The sequence below is a fragment of the Dinoponera quadriceps genome, unplaced genomic scaffold, assembly GCF_001313825.1.
Source record: "Dinoponera quadriceps isolate SergipeBrazil2010 unplaced genomic scaffold, ASM131382v1 scaffold2379, whole genome shotgun sequence".
Taxonomy (NCBI): domain Eukaryota; kingdom Metazoa; phylum Arthropoda; class Insecta; order Hymenoptera; family Formicidae; genus Dinoponera; species Dinoponera quadriceps.
Window position 1 is genome coordinate 144,283 of NW_014556633.1, and position 16,177 is coordinate 160,459.

Below are 16,177 nucleotides of genomic sequence, written 5' to 3' on the forward strand. Positions count from 1 at the left end.
GATAGCGGGTGGTTTTACAAATCCCTCTAAAAGAAAAAAAACGTGGATACTAAATTCAACAGCGTATAGAAAATGTGGCAGTGATTTGTATGGTAATTAACATAATCAGACTCGTGACAAGATTATAATCAAGAAACGATCATACGAACGAGACTACGAACGTGTCATCATCGAAACGCAAGAAATGTGGGGCGACGTTATATATTGAAAATGTTAAATAATTTAAAAAATACAATTGGAAATGTTACACGCAAAAAGAATCGTGCGCAAAAAGCTTGCCGTGAGGTGCTCAAGCAACGAGTGCGCGCGGATGGCGATAGATCTTGAAAATCCGTATCTCGAACTCGTACTTACCTTCCTTCCATCGCACGAGACGAGACGGATCCTACGAGGTTCAAGCACAAAATGAACGACCGATGCACATTACAAAGGAACGGAGACGACGAAATCTCTGCGCATGCGCAAGGTGTCGACATACGATGGACATTTTTATTGATCCTCGAACTAGAAATGGCGTTAAAGTCGGTTGGATAAAACTGATATTTTTTAATAAGGCATTGTCGAACAGAAAGTGAGAATCTTCCTCTTATTTTCTAATATAAACTCGTGAAAAATTGACATTTTTAGCTTTGAGAGGACCTGAATTTTTCACAAGTTTACATTCGAGGAAAAGATTCACAATCGATTCTCGAGTCGAGTGAACTTTTGACAATCGATTATTTAACTTCTAAGAGAAGAATCGACTCATCGATCGATCGATTATCCCCTACCCTAACCTATGTAAAAATTTGTCATCCGTGTAGAAGCGGCTGTTCGCCGTTGCAATAATAATTACGGTATTTATAGACAATATACGCTGCATGATGCTGTCGTTGCAGTACCGTGCAGTGACGCGATCCTTTCGCACTTGAAAATATCCGCGGCACGTTGCGCGCAATTTCACACTACGAGTTCACAATAATATGATGTCCTGGCGAGGATACGGGAAAATGTCTCGGTCCACCGAGTGATATCATTCGGATCGTTATTTCCTGTGGTGTGTATCACGGATGCCCTAATTATATTTTATCAATATGCATTTGCTTGAAAATAAAATGATAAGAATATTAGACATCCCTGAGATGTATCTGACCTTAATACACGTCGCATTAATAATTAATTCCTAATTTCACTTAATTTGTATGCTGTCAAACTTGAAAATGGTGACAACTTTGATTCGCAGAAAGGCACTGGCTGATATTTAAAAGCAATTTGTGTATGCGTATCTATCAGAAACAATGATGGAGTTGAGTCATAGTCTGACCCTCAACGAGGATGCTCTTAATCAAATTCCAGAAGCAAAACGGCCAGTTTTTATCTTTGAGTGGTTACGCTTCCTGGATAAAGTCTTGGTCGCTGCTCAGAAGGTATTAAATTCTATAGACATTGACATTTGTAATTCTATAAAGTATATTTGGGTACAAAAGATATACATCTCTGTATCTAGATACTACTTCTTTATAAATTTTATGTTCACAGAGTGATATTAAAGGATGCCAGCAAAAACTCGTAGAACAATTGACCAGACATATGCAAGGAGCTCCTGGCCCTCCCACACGACGTCTTATAGCAAGATGCCTTGCCACCTTGTTTAGTGTTGGTGATACATTCTTGCTTTTTGACACTGTCAACAAGTGCAATGATATTCTGAGAAATAAAGATGACTCTCCAAGCTTTCTACCTACAAAACTGTAAGTACCTTTGGTATTTTTTTTAGATCTCTTTAGCATAATAGGAAATTACTTTTTTATTATAAGTATCACAAATAAGATAATTTTGCAACATATGCTGTGTGTTTCTAGAGCCGCAATTTGTTGTGTGGGATGTATGTATGAAAAATTAGGAAGAATGATGGGCAGATCGTACGAGGAGACAGTGCAAATTCTGATAAAGTCTTTACGTTCCGCAGAATCGCAAACACGGATAGAGATTATGCATACATTGGAAAAGGTGATTTCATTTTGTTTTAAGCATTCACTCGAATGAAACGTGTTCATATGTACGTTATCATCAGGTGTGTGCTGGGATGGGATCGGCGATCACCAACGTGCATAAAGAGATATACAAGGTTTCCAGGCATTATCTGACTGACAGAGTCATGGCAGTGAGATGTGCCGCAGCCAAGGTATGTGAAGAAAAACGCCCGTTACCTTTCCCTTTAATTACAACGGTCGCTTTTTACAGTGTTTGTTGGAAATGTTGAATCACGCCCCATTTTTATACACGACCGAGATCGAAAGCGTAGCGACACTGTGCTTTCGGGCATTCGAAGGTTCCAATTACGAGGTGAGATGTTCTGTCGCTAAATTGCTGGGTACCTTGGTGGCGATGACGCAACTTCCCTCGCCCAAGATCAAAAATCTTACGGGTAAAGTCTTGGTGACAATTTATTACATAAAAATGTTATATATGTTCCTAATAGATATTTCTCTCTTTCGCAGTCGCGCACAACAAAGGCGCCAAACAGACGTCTCTCGAAGAAGTATTAAATATTTTGATGTCCGGCTTTCTGAGAGGTGGCGTCGGCTTCCTGAAAGGAACCGGCGAAATAATCAAAGGGAGCTCCGGCGTAAATCGAGAAGTTCGAGTCGGAGTGACACACGTAAGCAATTATAAATATTAACGCTTCTTAAAAGTGTATGATTACAGTGAAATTTTCCAAGATTAAACTTACGTTCTCGCCCCTGATGATTCATTGATGTTTACAGGCTTACGTGGTGTTCGTGCAAATGTTGGGGGGTACTTGGCTGGAGCGGAACATCGGCGCGTTAGTCGCGCACGTTCTCGACCTGGTGACGAACCCGAAAGCTGCCAACTCGCACGTCGAGGCGGTGTATTCGCGCAAATGCGTGAATTTCATATTGCGCGGCACCGTCGGCAAATTGTTGGGTGAAGGCGCTCAAGCCGCCGCCTGCAAGGAGATAGCACATATTATTTTAAAGCAGATGAATTCCATCGGTAATAATATCCGGAGAATCACATTATTTTACATGATATCTCAGACGTTAACGCATTCCTGTAACACGACGATGCAACCTCTTTGCAGATTTCAGCCCTGAGAACGCTAAGGACTGCAATCAAGAGACGCTGTTTAGTCAGCACTTGTTAGTCTGCGCTTTGCAAGAGATGGGTAATTTGATACTGGGATTAGGCACCACAGCCACGAATTTATTGTCCGATCAGTCTCTGAGTACGTATTTGCGCATTTAAAACTTTTTCCAATGTGTGGAGTTTTCATCGTCGTATATAAGCGATATATGTATTTTTATCTCATCGTAGGTTTAATCGATACTATAATGGCCGTCTTGGTACATCCGTGTCAAGCGGCTAGGTTGGCTGCCTCTTGGTGCTTACGATGCATATGTGTGGCAGTGCCGAGTCAGATAACACCTTTGATCGACCGTTGCGTCGACGGGATTGAGAATATGCGTAGCTCGCCAGAAGCGATAGCGGGCTACAGCAGCGCTCTCGCTGCAGTGCTGGGAAGCGTTCGTTTGTCCCCTCTGGGGGTCCCTCACACTAAGGGAAAGGTGTTATTTTTATTTATTGATTATACACACACACACACATGTGAGATCCGCTTACCAAGACCGTAATTTTCAGATCATTTTCAATACAGCGGAAGAACTGCTCAGAAGCGCGAGCCAAAACAGCCGTTTGTCTTTGAATCGCACGCATGCAGGATGGCTCTTAATAGGAGCGATAATGACTCTAGGTATAAATATCTCATATATTTATACAGGGTGTCTGATCAATGATATTTTAATTTCAAAGACGAAAGTTTAATAATTTACGATAACGAAGGTACCGCGGTGGTCAAGGGCTTATTACCGAGGATGTTGCTCTTGTGGAGAAACTCTTTCCCGCGTTCGAACAAGGAGCTCGAGAGCGAGAAGGCGCGGGGCGACGCTTTCACGTGGCAAGTCACTCTGGAAGGACGCGCTGGCGCACTTTCCGCTATGTACAGCTTCCTACTGCATTGTCCGGAGCTTTTGAACGACGATATTACACGGCGATTGCTCACACCGATCGAGTCTGCCCTGGCGATGCTGACAAAGTGCGAATACTTTTATTTATGTCCTCTCACTCACAGAGTTGAGATTCTACTTCAAACGTTTCTTCCAGTCTGTCGCCCGTTTTGAAGAATTATGGCCAACAGTTGAAAGCTCCCGCGGCTATGGTCCGTTTGCGCTTGTACGAAACGCTATTGCTGTTACCACCACAAACGTTTGAAGGTGATATCGGCACGTCGTAAATTAAAACGATCTGTTTTCCTTTTGCGTTACGTGTACGTGTTTGTAGGTTCTTACACGCATCTTCTGAGGATGCTGGTGTCCGAGTTCACGCTCACCGATAACCCCGGAAACACGACTACTTCTTTGTTACGTGTTGTTTGCCACGCCAATGATTCCGTGATTCTTGGAACATGGCTTCAGGAGACTGATCATCGTACGATCGAGGATCAAGTGAGTGCATACTTTGCGTTGCGAAGTCATGTTTCTGAACAGCGTGGCGTCTTCGTGATATTCCAGTGGCGTTCCCCCTGTTAGTTTAGAGTAACCTCTCTTTAGGAAACTCTTACACCAAGGACTCGTTTTCGTAATTGACGCATTTTTTCAACTAAAAACAATCCTAGATTTACATATTTCACGTGTAATCAATATCCTCTTATTATCCTTATTGAGAAAAGTCACTATCAAATGACCAAAGCAGACGTATTGTAAAGAGTATTTCTTTTCTTTTTTTTTTTATCGTGTAACTTGTTTCGTACTTATGCACAACCTACGTTTTATTTTATAATCTTATATCGTATCTCCAGATATAACTGAGAGATAATTAAATGTGCGAAGAATAGCATATGTTTTTCTCTAAATTAAGCCGTTGTACTCTTTTTACCTTAACTCACAAGTTAACGTGGTTATTCGTGTTTAGATGGAACCAAACAGAAGGGCAGATTTGGAACATGTGAGTAAGATGTTCTGTAAGGTGTGCCTTTCACTTCTGTTACAGAAATTATTTTACTCTCTCTACTTATATTGTGCAAAACTCAGGGTCGCTTGACTTTATGTATTCTTTTTTGTACTTTACTTTATTGTTATTATATTCTACGACGATATTTAATTCGTCATATCTTTTACACTTGCTTTGAAGACACTGAATATATTTAACGTTTCACACATAGTACTCATTACATTATGTTTTGCTTGTGCCATTTTAGAAAAGTCTTATTTGTTTCAGCGAAGAATGCTCGTTTACCTGTTTATTTTTTATTTCACGTTTTCTTTTTCTAGGTTATACAACGCAGTTTTGTTTTCTTCTCGTTGCAGGATTTAAAATGATTTATGATCTATGACACGATCTGCGATTTCTCTCTTTCAGCTTCAACCAAACAGTGCTGCGGGATCCGGTGCATTGGAGCATAATACGTGCTGCCTCTACAGACCTATATCACATGTAAGCTTAAAGTCTGCTAAACCATCTAACTTATACTGCGATTTGGATCCAATATTTGTATCGCGCAAATGGTTTACAGATTGAAATAATACCTGGTCCGTTGCCGTTGGGCGTAGCGGTGATCGACTTGTCAGTCACGTTATTCGGTCAGATCTTCCCGCGTGTAGCGAACAAACACAGACTGCAGATGCTGGACCACTTCAGCGAGTGCATAAAGCACACCAAGTCCGGCAGACAGGAGGCGATACAGATGAATGTGTTCACGGCTGTGTTGAGCGGTCTGAAGGGTCTCAACGAGGCGAAGACAGGCTTCGGGCAGGAAGACGTCAAAAAGTCTGCAACTAATCTCATCATTGTAAGACACCAAATCGGTTGACACTGTTGATTAGAACTACCAAACGTTTGGATATTTGTTTTTATCATCCAAAATCGATTCCGATTTGACAATTCAAATCCGTACTATTCTGGTTAATCTATGTATAAATTCAGATCAGAGTTGAGATCAGAACCGAAGTCTGGATACATGGATTATATGGGTTTGAAGCGTTCAGGCAGGATTCGCTTCTTAATCACTTTTTTTTTTTTCAAGAATGAAACTCGCTTTTTCCACTATTTTTGACAATTAAACCGCCCATGCCTGTTAGATCCGAACGAACATTGAAATCCTACTATCGACCTGTGATGCGCTCTTCACATTTCAGAGCACATTGGTAAGCGGTAATCCTATTCTACGATGGGCCGCGGGAGAAGCGGTTGGCAGAATGGCGCAGGTGATCTCCGATCCGAAATTCACCGCGGAATTGGCGCAGACCAGCTTCGATCGTTTGAAGTCGGCGCGCGATGTCGCCAGCAGGACCGGCCACTCGTTGGCGTTGGGCTGTTTGCACAAGTACGTCGGCGGAATGGGTTCCAGCCAACACCTCAACACCAGCGTCAGCATCCTGCTCGCTCTCGCGCAGGATAACTCGTCTCCCGTAGTACAAGTGAGACACTTTTGTCGGCTTGTTTGCTCACGTTGCTCCGTTGGTAACGAGAACGTTCCCCTGCAGGTCTGGGCACTTCATGCTCTGGCTCTGATAGCCGATTCCGGTGGACCGATGTTCAGGGGCTACGTAGAACCTACGTTATCCTTGGCACTGACTCTCCTCCTCAATGTTCCTCATTCGTACATCGACGTGCACCAATGCATCGGCAAGGTCTTATCGGCGCTCATCACGACGATAGGACCGGAATTACAAGGTCGACAATCAATGTATCCAACTGATATTGTACACAGGCTGTAATCACGAGCTAGATGGCCATAGTTTTTTTTGGAAGAAGGCCTTACTAGAATGACTGACGTATCAGTTAAGACAATGTTATGCCTTGAATCTTTGTCTTTAAGTAACAGTGACTGTCTTAAACTAAAGAGCCGTTCTGTTTGTGATTGATAGACAAATCGTCAATTATATAATAGAAAAGTAAATAAACGCTAACTTGGACAAAGATTTAAGACATAAAACATTGTCTTAAAATTATAAGTCAACCATTCTGCTGAGGCTCAGTGGTGGATGGTTTTTCGAGATTTCCTAATTATTATTTCAGGCGCCCCTTATATGAAAAAGGGTGGCTACTCAAATGGGGCTTCCTTTCAGTAGGGGCAAATTGTTTCTCGTATTGATTATCGAACGATTACATTAATTCATCATTTCCATGCAATCTTCGTTTAATTCAATATCAGCCTTGAATAGAATCTTGATTCTTGATTTACTAGTTTTTATATAAAATCACCAGTGGAGAAAGGGAATCAGAAGAGAATTGATTTCAGGTAACACATCGACGATCTGTATGGCGCGATCGTCTTTCTTGTGCGCGTGCGCCATTATGCAGGACCATCAGGATCCACTTGTTCAAGCGGAAGCAACCGGTTGCCTCCAGCAGTTGCATCTCTTCGCGCCAAGACACGTCAATCTGTCTTCCCTCGTTCCTACGTTATGTGTAAGCTCGTCGTTCGTGTGTTTGCGCGAATATACATATTATTTCTCTTTTTTTGGTTTATTTGCAGCGCACACTATCGAGCAATCACTTGCTCCTGCGTAAGGCGGCGATATCGTGCTTGCGACAGCTCGCTCAGCGCGAGGCGAAGGAAGTGTGCGAGCACGCGATGACATTAGCGAACGAAAGTCGGGACACCAATGTAGTGGAGGGTCTCGTTATCACGGAGACCGGGCTTCCGGGTGTTCTCTTCAGCATGCTCGATACGGAAACCGATAGCAAACTGATCAGAGATATTCACGATACTCTGACCAGCATGCTGCAGATATTGGCTGCCGACAATCTGTCTCAATGGTTATCATTGTGTAAAGATGTTCTCACAATAGCTTCGGGTAAGTCCTCACTTTGCAACACATCGGCTTGTCTTTACGATGATAAGATATTTCTTCGGCGAGTAGAATCGAGTACGATCGAGGAGGGCAACGCGGCGAATGTGGAAGATAGCACCGCTGACAATGAGAATGCGGATGCGGAAGGCGACGACGATCAGGCCGAGTTCCACGCCGACGAATCCGCGAAGCAGCGGCCGTCCATTACGCCGAGATGGCCAACTAGAGTTTTCGCGGCGCAATGTGTCCGACGCATCGTCGCAGCTTGCGTGAATAACAAGCAGGCGCATTTCGATCTCGCTTTGGCCAAAGAGATGCAGCTGTCCAAAGGGAAAGGTGGGGATTAATCGGTGAGCATTGCCGCCTCTCTTCGCTCCGACTGATTGTTCATGTTTACGACAGGGGACTTTCTGGTGTTACATCTCTCGGACTTGGTACGCATGGCGTTCATGGCCGCGACGAGCGATTGCGATCCGCTGCGGCTCGAAGGTCTTAAAACTCTGCAGGAGATCATCGACAAATTCGCCAAAGTTCCCGAGCCGGAGTTTCCCGGGCATTTGCTGCTCGAGCAGTTTCAAGCACAGGTAAATTGCGTATATTTTCCATAATTCAAAATAACGAAAAAATGTATCCATATCGCATTTACACACTAAGCATCACAATCTTCTGCTGAAGTCTATTATACCGAACGTTCTAAGGTCGGAGCTGCTTTGAGACCGGCATTTTCCGCGGAGACTCCGTCGCACGTGACGGCTGCAGCCTGTGAAGCTTGCAGCGCGTGGATCGGTAGTGGCGTCGCCAGGGATCTGAATGACCTTCGTAGGGTGCATCAGCTGCTCGTGTCTTCCTTGGAGAAATTGAGGGAGGGCAACGCGCGGCCGCAGCTTTACAACGAGAGTCTATCGACGCTAGAGAGATTGGCGATCCTAAAAGCTTGGGCAGAGGTATGTTGAAAACGTCATAGTACAATATGGGAGAAGAAAGGCTGAATGTTCGTGATTGTCAACAGGTATACGTAGTCGCTATGATAAGAGACGGATCCGCGTTGAACAGTAAAGATACGATTAATCGAAATGCGAATCAAACGAACGACGAAGCGAACGAAGAAGATTTCGGAGAGTTCGAGTTCCAGAGTGAGAGCTTGCTGAGCCTCGTCCAGCCGGAGCTGTTGAGTCTCAGTCAACATTGGCTGTCCGCGTTAAGGGATCATGCGTTGCTCTCTTTACCACCCGGTATATTAGTATTTTTATTTTTCTCTTTCGGATATCATTCAAATTGCGATCATCCCCCGTAGAATTCTCCAGTCAGTTGCCGCACGACGGTGGGGCCTTTTACACGACGGACACGATGGAGTCCGCGCGTCCTCATTACGTAGAATCGTGGGCGCCGATTCTCCACGCCGCGACGCTCTGGCTGAATGCGAGAGGATTCGAGATGGGGGACAGTGATCAGGAGAAAGCGACTAATGTTACCAACAACAATCATAATAACAACAATGACGACGCCACTTCCAAAACTAACACGAATGTTGAACGTTTTCATTTATTATTTGGTAAATATATATCTACCTCGATTCACTGGGTCATTTTTGACACACTTGTAGATTTTTTTTCCTATTTTTTTCTCGATTTTCATCACTAGGTAGGCCTGAAACAACTAAACAATACTATAAAACTTAAAAAAATCCACGGATAATTATGAAAAAAAAAAGAAAATGGTCAAAAGTGACCTCCCCATTCACGGTTTTAATAGTTTTAGTGTCAATCCTGTGTGATTTAAATATGAAATATACGTTTGTTACTGCAGGTATATGCATGGAGGCTTTGTGCAGTCCTCGCTCTTCCGAATCCCCGCAAAATATAGAGACGTGTTTGAATGCTTTGTACACTCTGCTCGACTCGACGTGGGCGCGCAAAGTCTTCGTCACAGACCGTTCGTTACCCATCGAATTGTGCAATGTTCTTCACAGGTAGATATACGGATGCAAAGTCTCTCTCTGTAGCATACAATATTAATGTACATGTCGTTTTCAAAGATTACTTCTAACACGGGAGAGCTACGTCATCCAAATGATAGCGATGGAGGTGTTGAAGCAAGTGATGAAAGCAGCGCAGGAGGACCTCGCTACCAAAAAGAAGCTCAAAGGTGCCTTTTATTTCAAATATTAAATTATAAAATATTAGAAATAAAATATTCAAATATAATATAAATTAATAAGTGAAAAATACCATCATTCTTTATGGCAGACGACACACCGACGCAACAGGAAAGCAACGAAACATTGGAGCTGGATCTGTTGGGCGAGGGAGAGGAAAACGGTGAGCTCATGCCAGGCAAATCGCTGGTGTTCGCCGTCTTGGAAGTATGCCTGTGTCTCTTGGTGCGGCAGATACCGGCGTTAAACCCGAACCCCGGCGGTGCTACCGCCATCTTGTCTCAGAAGGGATACATGCCGTCCGAGGAGAGCGGCAAGCTGATCGCGTTGTCCCTCAATATAATGGAGTCTCTTCCTACCTTGTGTTCTCCGCAAGGTACATACGCGAAATTAACGGATCGATCGACCGAATCTCATACGTACTTCACGCTCTCATCTCCTAAAGGTGCGGTGGCAATTCTTCCGACGTTGTTGTACTTGGCGACGGGTGTGATACGAGAGACCGCAGTGCGTACGGACAACGACATCGCCAAGACCGGTGCAGAAGCGCCTATCCATGCCGCGTTGCACTGCGTGAAAAGTCTCACCACCAACAAGTACGCTAAGGATCACAGGAGTCGGGAACAATGGACGGGATTGTTGCAAAGCGCGCTTGCTAAGATCATCGATCTGGCTAAAACAGGTATGATTCTTGTTGGAAGAACAGCGAATTACATGAGATAACGCTGTCGGTGAAAAGCAGGGAACGACGAGACCAAAATGGACGAAGTGGCTATGATGTTGGGTATCGCGGTGTTCGTGCTCCATGCGTCGCCGGAGGTGGTGAGTGCTCCGAATTTGCAGTTTCCATGCATCAATCATTTCCGTCATGCGTTCCAGTCCGAGAACATAACGGTGAGCTGACGACAAACATTAGAATACTGCTCGTCGATCTGGAAGTTAAATAATTTGGCCGCAGGTGAAGCTGAAATGCGTGCAAACGTTAAGAACGATATTCCTGCATCCGGAGCGCAACATAAGTACCCCGTACATCCACGCTCTCGCACCGCGACTGGTGGAGTACCTGTACAGCGATAAGAGCAAGCATGTGACTAGCGATATGGAGTTGACATTTACCTTGGAGTGTGTTAGCACGGTGGAGGCTCTCATAGGACTCGCCGATCTTCCTAATCGTAAGTAACCTCTGCGTGAAATTAAGATTACGTCACAATTAGCTTATGGAGTGATACATTAATGCGGAACATGTTGCACGCTATTCAGGAGATCTGTTGCAAGGTGTGTGGGAAGTAGAGATCTTAATATTCTAACTTTCTCAATGTTTTAATACACACTACGATCGATCGTTTCTATTGTGTACATTAGACTTAGACGTAGACTCGACGTGTGTGCAGTGTATAACGTATCTGACTACTTCAGGTATTCAAATGCTGACTCTACTTGTGCCAATTTTAATCAATTACTTGCTGGAGGGCGACGAGCTTCAGCGCGCTACCAAGTATCAAGCGAGCCTCCATCAGCAGAGTTTTCAGTGGCTCAACAAGATCGGGCCGAAATATCCGCAGGTATTTTCAAAAATACTTTCGAATCACCAATGGAATTTATCACATATTATTTATTTAATTTATTATTATCTAACAAATTTATTTAATTACTTATTATTATATTTATATTTATTGTTTTGTTATTTTGTTTGTTTTGTTATTATTATTATTATATTTATTATACTTATTATTATATAATTAATTAAATTTTATTATTATCTAACCAATTTATTTATTTAATTTATTATTATCTAACAATTGTTCATACTTTTAGGAATTTAAAACGCTGATGTCACAATCCAGCGAGCTGAAAACCAAATTAGAAAACGCCGTGAGATCCAGCCATCAGCAAGCTCAGCGGCTTAGTCGACAGGTCGATCCTGTGAAGCCGCAGATCAAGATATCCGCACCGTCGATTAAACTGAAGACCGACTTCTCTAACTTCAATTAGAAAGAAAGAGAGAGAGGGAGAGATAAAGATATTAGAAATAATAATAAAGCGCGTTTATGTTCACCTAACTGACTTGACACAATGATTATCGGTAAATTAAATCGAGTTAATCGCTCTATGTAACGTGTTTTAGCATCGTGATAATTACCAAGTGATAGTATCCCACTTAGAATTTCGCTGTTCTAGAAAAGCTTACCTGACTGTACTTAGAATTAAAAGATCGGTGGCATCGCGGCGGATATGCAAGGAATGGTTGGAAAAGCGGCTTAAAAGGGGAAAAAATGAAAATCGATCGGTCAAGTCGCTTCATCGCGAAACGGTGTTTATCTTACATTCTCTTCATTTCGTTTCATTTTCTCGCACGGTACGCCAATTACAATAACGTTCCTTATTTTCTAATCGTGCTTTCCGTAATGCAGGGAGAGAACATTATATTAAATTTGTAAGTTGTAAATATAATATATATATATATATATATATATATATATATATATATATGTAGGAGATATATATATATATATATATAGTGCGTGTAGAACATATAGAGATTATTAATTTATTTAATGATACAAACACGAGAACGATATTCTCATCACACAGCTCCGACAATGAGACGATGTGAACGAAATACCGAGTCAAGATTTTATTCTGCGAAGAGGGGAAGGGGGGAGGGGTGTCACGATCGAACAATTAAACGATACCAATACGACGTGCACAAAATAAGTTATAGATAATGGTACGTCCGTATTATATACATTTCTCCGCTCACTATAAATCGTATTAATCGTTCGGACGTTTGATTCTTAATCGATTCGTAATCGTAACGTGACGTAACTCTTATTACATCGATAGAATTATTTATTAACCAACTGTGAACAGTTTAAAAAATCATTTTTTTTAGGAATACACTATTTGCCATAAGAACGAATGAGGAAATAAAGGCGAGCTTACACACTGATTAATAAATACACACTGGTTAAAACGAAAACACACTTAACGTTCTTCTGATAAGAAGACTGATAATCTGCTGTGCGACTTTATTTAACGACTACGTGCGCTAATGGTTTTTCGAATGCATTTGTTTTTATGTGACTAGAACTGATAGTAGTAGAACCGCGCTAGCAACTATCGAGGGAACGTCTGACGTCGCGACATATCGAGCTGTATACCGAGCTCTTTTGTAATACCTGTTTTTCGTTTATAAGAACAACAATCCTTTCCTGACCGCGATGAGATGCGCGAGGAGCACACTCACCGAATTAACGTTACACGATGCTGGCGTTGCAGCGAAACAATGGATCAATTCTTAACTCTTAGAATACGTAAAGACAGTACGAATTCGTCAGATGTAGATTGTAATCCGAACTGAAAGAGTTAACCGTGTAAGTTGTAAGTAGAAACTGGAAGATGCAATTTGAAAGTGTTGCAACATCTTCCTTCCTAATTTGGAATAGCAGTGACTCTATTTTACACGTCTTCATTAGTCGGTTTGGTAACATCCGTAATTATAGCTCCTTGAAATGTATGCTCATTTACACGAAATTATTCCTTTTTTTTTTTATTTCGATTAATCAGTCTATACTTCTTTGTTAACAGATGTAGGGTAACAGCAACTGGAATAATACCAGGGTGACGTGTAATTTATACGATATCTAACGGAATCTTATATATAACGTCGGAAGTTACTAAACCGGTTTTACGCTGTCGTGTAAGGGTGACTTTTACTAAATCCAGATTAAACCGATCGATAAATAATAATAATAATAAAAAGAATTGCCAGTATCAATTTCCAGTAATCTGTAATTTGCCGCTAAATGATAATGGAAAAATTAACCATTTCTATCCGCGTTAGCAAGATAGGACAGTTAATAGTAATGTTAAATCGCCAATTAGATTAATCAGAGTTCAGTGAAATTCACTCAAAACGTATAGTCGTTGGTTGATTAGCGACATCGTTTTAGGGACATTATATAGCGAGTCTCAGTGAAACGTAATAATTTAGGTACGACAGTTTAAATTGCGACAGTGTTGCAGCACGAGTGTTGATAGGTACGATTTTACAACATGAACTAAGTCTTTATTTAATTGTCGTTTTATAATAGCATGGCGTCCCTATGTGAGATACAAGTAAATCGGAACCGATCAAACGAAATTGAATTTCCACGTGAATTCTTTTCAATATACTTATTTCTTGCCGGGATTTAGGTTGGGCTCATACAGAAAACCATCTTTCCATTTAATGTTCTGCACACAGTAAGTGCTGTATCATCTCTATATATATAATTAAGTTCGAGTTGCGTATTAGATCTGGTATAGCGCGTATCACCGGTAAACTTTATAAGAAACTGAAACGAGTCGTTAGATGCGGGAAGGATTATGTGCTCGATAGATGTTCTACTATTTTTATATGGTTATTTTAGGGACGCGTTGATTGTTTGTAACTTTTAATTATGCGACCATTTATATAGTATACAGGGTGTCCCAGAATACCCGTATGCGGAGTGAATCGGGAGTTTTTTTGGCACCAAACGTAGTCACTTTGTAAATGACTGATACTTCGTGGTTTCAGACCTAATTTGCGCGCAATCTAGTATGTTTTGACAACTTTGAATAGCTCTCATTAAAAAATTATCGAATTCGAATGGAATTTTGGGAAATGAAAAGTTACTTCGTTTAATATCAAGAATTTTCTAATGGACTTCGCATGTAGTTATTCTTGGATATCTTGCATATATATATACAATGGTATGTATCTGGTCCATCGAACTTCCATGTACAATGAATGAATGTTTCAAGTCGCGTTTTAACCGAGGCAGAAATTTTCTCTGACAAATGGTACAATTACATATAGCGTTGTATTAATGATTGCAGTTAACGGAATGAATAAATATAACTAGTAACTGATGACTCCTTTTTTTGTCTACGTTATATTGCAAAAAGTAAAGACAGTCAATGTGTGAATTATTGTTCTGTCTAGAAAATAAAGATCTTTTAAAGTATCTAAATCAGTGTTCGGTATCACATAAAATTTTGCGCAAGTAATAATCGTATGCCAAAACGCAGCCGAACGAAAAAATGTATTTTTCCAAAATGAATTCTTATTGGACCTTATCGGTTGTATCCCGACGTTTTATCACGACAGACGTTTTATCACGACGACAGATCTTATCGGTTCAAGTATTGAGTTTTTATCTTAACACTAGAATCGCAGCTCGATCATTTTTTATCTATTTTCAGATTTTCTTTCTCTTATTTTTTTGAAATTTATCACTGTCGCGAGTCACACGGCACAACTGAATCACGTGCTCCGTGTTAATCGCTTGCAAGAGGCGATCATCTCCGATTAGCCGAGATACGCGACCTTATATGGGCATGTTACGATACATGGGCTAATATTTTACCTAATGGTGCCGCGAGATAATAAAAAGAAGAACGTCCTTGGATCCCGGGCAATAGTACGATTCTGCCTCGTACGGTAACTCGTCGTCGGTTGCTTGTGTATCCATTACCTTGCTTTTTTTACGCGATAACTGCGTGCGGTATTTATGGAAGTGCCCCCGAGTAATAGTGTAATTGCTTTCAGCGTAACACTTCTAAAGGTAGGTGCGTCGCGGGACCCGTGTGCTGCGCCCCTTGAAAGAGGGAATAAACTGAACATTGGTTTGTGTTATTATTAATTCGACTCTTTTATTTTGAATGCCCTTCCGAGACCACTTGCGAGCAATCACTGAGAAGCCTTATTTATCATGAGACGGACAAATAAAAATGAAAATGACACGAACTATTTTTTGTCTGGAGTCTTAAACAAAAAAAAGTTCTCTGAGAATTCCAGGTTTTTCTAGGCAATAGACACACCTTGCTTTTGCATTGCGTTTCACAATCAGGAATATTTAAATATACATCGAGGAAAGTATTTAAATTTTAATAGCACTTTCGCTGTTTAGAAAAGGAAACGTAATTAGCCGGTAGAAAAATACAACAAAATGGACCGCAATGACAACGCGTAAAAAAAAGTAATTGGGCTGAACACAACACGCCACGTTAAATTAATCTTTACAACCGTTTTTGTAAGAACGTTTTTGTACGAGCGTTTTGTAAGAGCGTGATATATAATGTAAAAATGACTGCGAAGGGTATGTTTACAGCAGTTCAGCGCAAGCTATTGTCGCGAAAA

The 16,177-nt window shown here is 41.5% G+C and overlaps 1 protein-coding gene across 7 annotated transcripts; it reads left to right on the forward strand.

The window, feature by feature from the left end:
• Positions 1–787: 787 nt before the first annotated feature.
• Positions 788–12,119, forward strand: LOC106747925 (HEAT repeat-containing protein 5B). 7 transcript variants are annotated; one of them, XM_014625964.1, is made up of 35 exons: positions 788–1,036; positions 1,223–1,406; positions 1,519–1,730; positions 1,842–1,989; positions 2,054–2,164; positions 2,224–2,407; positions 2,481–2,641; positions 2,748–2,997; positions 3,086–3,229; positions 3,319–3,569; positions 3,643–3,754; positions 3,844–4,096; positions 4,165–4,274; positions 4,342–4,505; positions 4,972–5,004; positions 5,419–5,493; positions 5,573–5,848; positions 6,195–6,476; positions 6,543–6,732; positions 7,301–7,470; positions 7,538–7,859; positions 7,926–8,192; positions 8,259–8,440; positions 8,555–8,800; positions 8,866–9,088; positions 9,151–9,408; positions 9,663–9,825; positions 9,892–10,001; positions 10,103–10,387; positions 10,457–10,693; positions 10,751–10,905; positions 10,970–11,183; positions 11,272–11,286; positions 11,428–11,573; positions 11,827–12,119. In XM_014625964.1, the coding sequence occupies exons 2-35, from the start codon at positions 1,278–1,280 to the stop codon at positions 12,001–12,003; spliced, it is 6,255 nt and encodes a 2,084-aa protein (XP_014481450.1). In that variant the 5' UTR covers positions 788–1,036; positions 1,223–1,277; the 3' UTR covers positions 12,004–12,119. The 7 variants fall into 7 exon arrangements, with proteins under 7 accessions (XP_014481450.1, XP_014481447.1, XP_014481448.1 ...); XM_014625961.1 differs by having other exon boundaries at positions 7,538–8,192; XM_014625965.1 differs by lacking the exon at positions 788–1,036 and having other exon boundaries at positions 1,278–1,406; positions 10,754–10,905; positions 11,827–12,003.
• The last annotated feature ends 4,058 nt before the right edge of the window (positions 12,120–16,177 follow it).